Source organism: Halyomorpha halys, unplaced genomic scaffold (assembly GCF_000696795.3).
Source record: "Halyomorpha halys isolate HHAL.00 unplaced genomic scaffold, Hhal_1.1 Scaffold833.1, whole genome shotgun sequence".
NCBI lineage: Eukaryota > Metazoa > Arthropoda > Insecta > Hemiptera > Pentatomidae > Halyomorpha > Halyomorpha halys.
This window is the reverse complement of record NW_027109632.1, coordinates 319,396-325,533: the sequence shown is the minus strand read 5'-3', so window position 1 is coordinate 325,533 and position 6,138 is coordinate 319,396. Positions and strand designations below refer to the sequence as shown.

At 25.8% G+C, this 6,138-nt stretch overlaps 1 protein-coding gene across 2 annotated transcripts in view; it reads left to right on the top strand.

The window, feature by feature from the left end:
* Hrd3 (HMG-coA reductase degradation 3) overlaps positions 1–5,831 on the top strand; it is a 20,718-nt gene extending 14,887 nt beyond the window's left edge. The window contains exons 8-11 of one of the 2 annotated variants that reach the window (XM_014429884.3): positions 430–595; positions 4,487–4,740; positions 4,960–5,082; positions 5,585–5,831. In XM_014429884.3, coding sequence (XP_014285370.1) covers positions 430–595; positions 4,487–4,740; positions 4,960–5,082; positions 5,585–5,725 — 684 coding nt within the window. In that variant the 3' untranslated portion in view covers positions 5,726–5,831. Of the gene's footprint in view, positions 1–429; positions 596–4,474; positions 4,741–4,959; positions 5,083–5,584 lie in introns of both variants that reach the window. The other variant, XM_014429883.3, reaches the window with a different exon arrangement.
* The last annotated feature ends 307 nt before the right edge of the window (positions 5,832–6,138 follow it).

Sequence of the window (6,138 nt, the reverse complement as noted above, 5' to 3'; positions counted from 1 at the left end):
GAATGATCAAAGTAAATAATTGTAAAGAATGAAAATAAAGTAATGAAAGTAGTGGAAAATAAAACATATATATAGGTAATTAAATATCTAGTAATATTATGTTATTTACTTATATATTTAAATACCTATATATGTGTTTTATTTTCCACTACTTTCATTACTGTATTTTTATTAATTTTCTGTCTGTACAGTTATTTACTTTAGTCATTTTGTATATATAATTTTTCTTTTTTCATTCATTAGTTGTTATCTTGCTCTTTGTTCTTAGCCCTGATGAAGGCTGGAAATTCTGGCCAAGACGTCGGCACTATTAAATAAGATTTTTCAACTTATTTGTGTTATATTCTGATCGCACCTCCAACCATCTTCTCCTCATAAATTGTAATAACAATCTTATATATATATATATATATATTTAATTTTTTTCAGCTTTACAAAAATGTTGCTGAAAGAGGAAGATGGGGTGAAAAATTGATGGAAGCTCATAATCATTATAGGGAAGGTCGTTACAATGAAGCATTTGTGCTGTATTCATTACTTGCTGAGCTAGGATATGAAGTTGCTCAAAGTAATGCTGCCTTCATGCTTGATAGAGGTATGCAATCAAGAAATGCTTTTATGTCACTATTTTAAAAAATGCTTTGCAATCCAAATTGGCTATTTTACTTTTTATGTTGGTTTTTGTGATTAGTGTTTGTATCAGTGTTTTCTTATGTTTCTTTCTTACATTTTATTTATTGAATTTTAAAACATTTCTAATGTTTTTGCATTATAACACTATTATATGATTATATATCTTTGTTAGGAAGGCAAGTTAAAATTATTACAAAATAAAATGCAATATTTTTATTGTTTTTCTAATGGTTGTTGGTTATGATATATATGTGTGTGTATGTATATGTATTTATTTATATATTAATATGAGCTCTCTATTATTTATTTAACAAATATTATTCAATGTAATTTCATTATTAATCTTTAAAAAACAATTTATTGACTTTGGCTTGTTCGACTAGAACAGTAATTCCCAACCTTTTTTTGGGCAGAATCCTTTTGGGCTATAAGTAAAATGGCAGAACCCTTTTGGCATAAGTAGGTATATGTCAGAATCCCTACATAATCATTTGATACAAATAGAGAGTCAAATACCGTATTTTCAGCCAAAACTAAAAAAGGGTAGGATAACTACTCAAAATTAAAGAATAACTTGAATTGAGATGGTAAGGTTCAGAACTGTTTTGAATTGATAAAGAATGACCAATTCCTAAATTATTTTTTGTGGAACCTCTGGATTGTACTTATGTTCCATGGAACCCCGGTTGAGAATCATTGGTCCAGAAGGTCCCTGTAGGGTGAGAGAGTTATATTATTAATTGTTTACTTTTACTTGTGGAGGCATAATACTTAATAAAACAGTTCCCATCATTATTATGGATCATAGTAATTAAAATGATATTACCTTATTTATCTGATAAATTTACCTTGGTACAGAACTGAAAAATTAGACAAACAATAACATAGTATATGAAACATCTATTAAACAAATTAATGAAAACAATCAAATTATTATGGATCCTTATGATAACAAATTCTTAGATTAATATTTATGAAATATCCCTTATATATAAAGTGAAAATGAACTTGTCACAATATTTAATATCTGTAAAAAAATTATTGGATTTTACATTAAAACTCGCATATGTATCATAAATAAGTTACAAAGTAAGCTGTCCAACATGAAAGACAAAATTAATGAGATGGAAAAATTAAATGCAATATACAAGATAGATTATAAAAATTGCGAGAAAGTATTGGTGAAACATTAAAAAAACTGAAAACTAGAATCAAGCAACATGTAACCAATTGTAGAAATGTTAAAAATATAAATTGCACAGCACTGGCCTACCACAGCATAAAATTGAACCACAAATTCAACTTTGAAAACCATAAAATAATAGATACAGCACAAAACATAAAAAGCAGAAGATTTCTGGAAGCTATTCATATAACAAAAAACATTCAAGACACAGTAAACTACAAAACTGACACTAAACACTTAAATACACATTACACCGACATTATAAATAAACTAAACATATAAACATAAAAATCAGAGGAAATAAATGGATTTTGAACAGTCAAATCATAGAAAAAAATCACTAAGTTTAATTAAAATTACACAATAGACTAAGTGGGACATATAAATAGGGAGGTAACCAAACAGCACACTGAACATAATATAAGGTCCATAGAGGTAGTAAGAAATATAGAGCAATGTTTGTGCTAAAGAGAGGAAAAGAATACATCAAATCATGAATGATAATAAAGTAAAAACAGTGTAAAACAATTTTTTTTCAGCCTTGTAGATAATGACACAATTTCCATTGTGAAATTAAGAGTTTGACTAATCATGAGGTAAATATAATTATATGAATTATAAGTACACATGGATGAGGATTGTTGTTATTATGTTTAATTATTGTTGTTTTTAGGTTTATTAAAGTACATGAATATGGTCAATAGTCCCAAAATGTTGTGCAACATCATGATAATTTAGAATAAAATATATTCAAATTGGAAATTTTTTAGCTTTCCGTGGTCTTGTTTATTTAAAATATATAAAATTAGCCAACATTTGGTCTCTTCTGTTCTCAGGATTCTCTACAAATTTGAAACAAAGCAACAATAAAAATAATAATAAAAATCTATTGTACACATATTATTGAAACATTAATTAAAAATTTATATAGAATACCTTGTATTTAAAAAACTTATAACAGCTCTAGCATGGCTCCCTATGTCTTCTCCATATAATTTTTCCTTGTCAGTATTAAAAAACAAGATCTTTAAAATATACAGGAACCACCTAGACTTTATGTCTTTATCACACTGAAAAAAAAAATAGAACTTCATCCTAATCCTTACTATTTTTTTATTTTCCTGAACCTTTTGGTTATACAAGAATTTTTAATTAATATTTAAATATTTATATTAAATAAGTTGAACCTTCTCGGTTTAGAAGTGTGGTATATAATAGACTAAATTTATCTGTTATTTGTATGAACATGGATTTTCCCCAATGTTTAATTAAATGTTACTTGTATACTGGCCATTATCATAAATTCTCAACTTATTAATTAACCATTAATTATTAATTAAGTATATAATTCTAACTATATTTTGTTAATCTTAATATTCCTCCAATTATTAAATGTTTTTAAAATATTTATAACTCAGACAATTGGGGTGTATGGTGACTGTCTATGCTTGGCAGGCCACCAAGGAATGAATTGTCTGACCCTTCGATGTGGGAAGGCGGTCCTTTTTATCTTTTATCATTGGCTGAAATTTTTTAAGATCTGTCCCTACTTCAATTACTTTGGGTCCTACTTTTTTTACAATAACATTTTCATTACGATCTCTTAATTATATTTTATTTCTAATCTTTGGAGTCTGAAATCGTGTGTTATTCTGATTCCCAATGCCTTACTTTCTGGAGTTGCATCTAGCAACTAACCTATATTCCCAAATCCTACTCTAATAGTTTTAATAGAACAAAATCTTTATTATGACAAGGCTAACATAAATTTATTGTTATTATTACAGTGACAATGATATTGGTCATTATCAGTTGGGCCTTATCATAGTAATATACATTTTGTTTATCATAATATAGTATAGTATCAGAATAGAGCATAATAATATATTCTCACGTATTTGAGATTTTAAAAAATACGTGTACATGTTTATTTGTGACATTTATATTTCAATTATAGTTTTATAAATTTGTGTCTCCAGACCTTTTTTTTTTTCATCTTGTTTATGATCATAGAAATGGGAAAAAGATTAAATTATCGTAAACAACTATCTAAAATATATCATTACTAGACACTAGTTGTGCATTAACTGATTAAATATGAACTTTAGAATCATTTGGGATGAATTAATCCTCCTAATAACAATGAAATAATAAAAAAAAAGTTTTTGGCAAATCAAATCATAAATATGTCTTGAGTCCTTTAGGTAGTCATTTAAAGAAGTCATTGTATTGAAGGTTTCCTTCTTTTTTTTTTTTTTATTTACTATTTTAATTTTACTTCATTTTTTTCTTTATCTTAATAAAATTGCAGATTTATTTTAATTTTATGTCTATATCATTACAAAAATAAATTAATTTATCAAAATATAATTGAAAATAGAAGAATAAATTGATCAAAAATGCTTAATTTCAACTAATTTTGTACAGTTATTGAATTTCTAAAGATGCTTTACTGTTCCTTATTACTAACACTCAAAGATATATAGATATGAAAGGTTTATGAACAAGGGAAACTTTAAAGGCTTGTCCTCAAAAAAATAAATAATTAGTAAAGGAAGAAATATTATGATTACCAAATATTTGTAATAAATAGTATAAATTCAAATATTTTTAGGATTTGTTGATAAAAGTAGAATGATTTTTATTTATTTATAGAATATTTTTTAGGTGAAGTATCTTTGGCACAGAGAGATGAAAATGAAACCTATATTCGTGCTCTTGTTTATTGGGGCCGAGCTGCTTTACAAGGATATTCGCCTGCTCAGGTGAAGTTAGGCGACTACCATTATTATGGTTTAGGAACTAATGTTGATTATGAAATGGCAGCTATGCACTATCGATTGGCTTCTGATCAGCAGCACAATGCCCAAGCTATGTTTAATCTGGGTTATATGCATGAGCAGGGATTAGGTCTTCAACAGGTATCGTAAATTCAATTCTTATTTGTTTAGTTTATTTATGGAATTATCAATTATTATCTACATACAACTATTATCTATTAATTTAATGTTTTAAAAAAAATATATATATATATATTTTTTTTCTATAAGACTAAAATGTTACATTAAATTTTTAAAGTTTTCTTAATAAGCTAAGTTTTAATGGCATAATATTTAACTCATATTTTTTTTTTCTTTTAGGATATGCATCTTGCCAAAAGGTGTTATGATATGGCTGCAGAAGCTAGTGCTGATGCTAAAATTCCTGTAGCTCTGGCATTGATGAAACTTTCGCTTGTTTGTAGTTTAAAATATTTTGAAGAGGTAAAATTTAAAAGTAGAATATAGAAAAATATACAATTAAAAAAAATGTATATGAAACAATAATCAACAGATATTTTATTATATGAGTGATGAATATATCAGTTAAATTAATTTTAATAGGTTTTTTACATCTGATGAACCTGTTTAATAAAACAGTTTTCCCCCAATGCGAAGTGACCAAAATGACTTGAAAACCTCTACTGTTTTATTTATTGATGTCCATTGTTTGATATATCTTTAAATTCTTTTATGGTTTGTGAATAAATCAAAAAGTTGAAAAAATTATTGTTTAAAAAACAATTTTTAAACATTTTTATAGAAAAAAGATAATATTAACAATTTATATATTGCAATTTCTTTTTCTATACCTTTTACAATTGTTTTTCTACTTAAAATTAAATTTTATTTTAGAATCATTTTGTATCAACATTTAAATAATTATTTATGTTGATAATGTTTATTATACTGTTTTAATTATATTTGTATGTTTCATTTCTTTTAGAATAACTGGAAGGATGTTGTGAGTCTTCGAGTTATGACATCCCACTTTGGCCCAAACTGGGACTTATACATTTTTTCATTTCTTCTTGGTCTATTGGTTATTTTAGTATATTTCAGAAGGCCTCGTCCTAATCAGAGATAGCATTAAGCTATAGAAGTCATTCAAATGTAAAAAAAAAAATTATAAAAAAAAAAGGGAAGAAATAATGACTGTGTTTTTGTGATATGTTGAAGATAAGAAATCAGAAGCATGACTTACAGAATTTCTATTGTAAATAACTTTTTCTTACTTCTATCGATGTTAGACCAAATAAGATATAACAATTTTATCTCTCCTTATTTAGTTAATGTGAGTAATTTCTGTTATAATTTTAATGCTTGTAAATATTCACCTATTTAATAATGGTATTTAATTTAAAGATGAGGATCTATGGCAAGAAATATAAATGTTAAAAAAAAAAATGAAAAAAAGAAAATGAATTTTATAATAAGAAAAAAATACTTCTTTGTTCAGTATTTGCTTTTTTCTTTAATGTTTTTTTTGTGCTGAGCAAT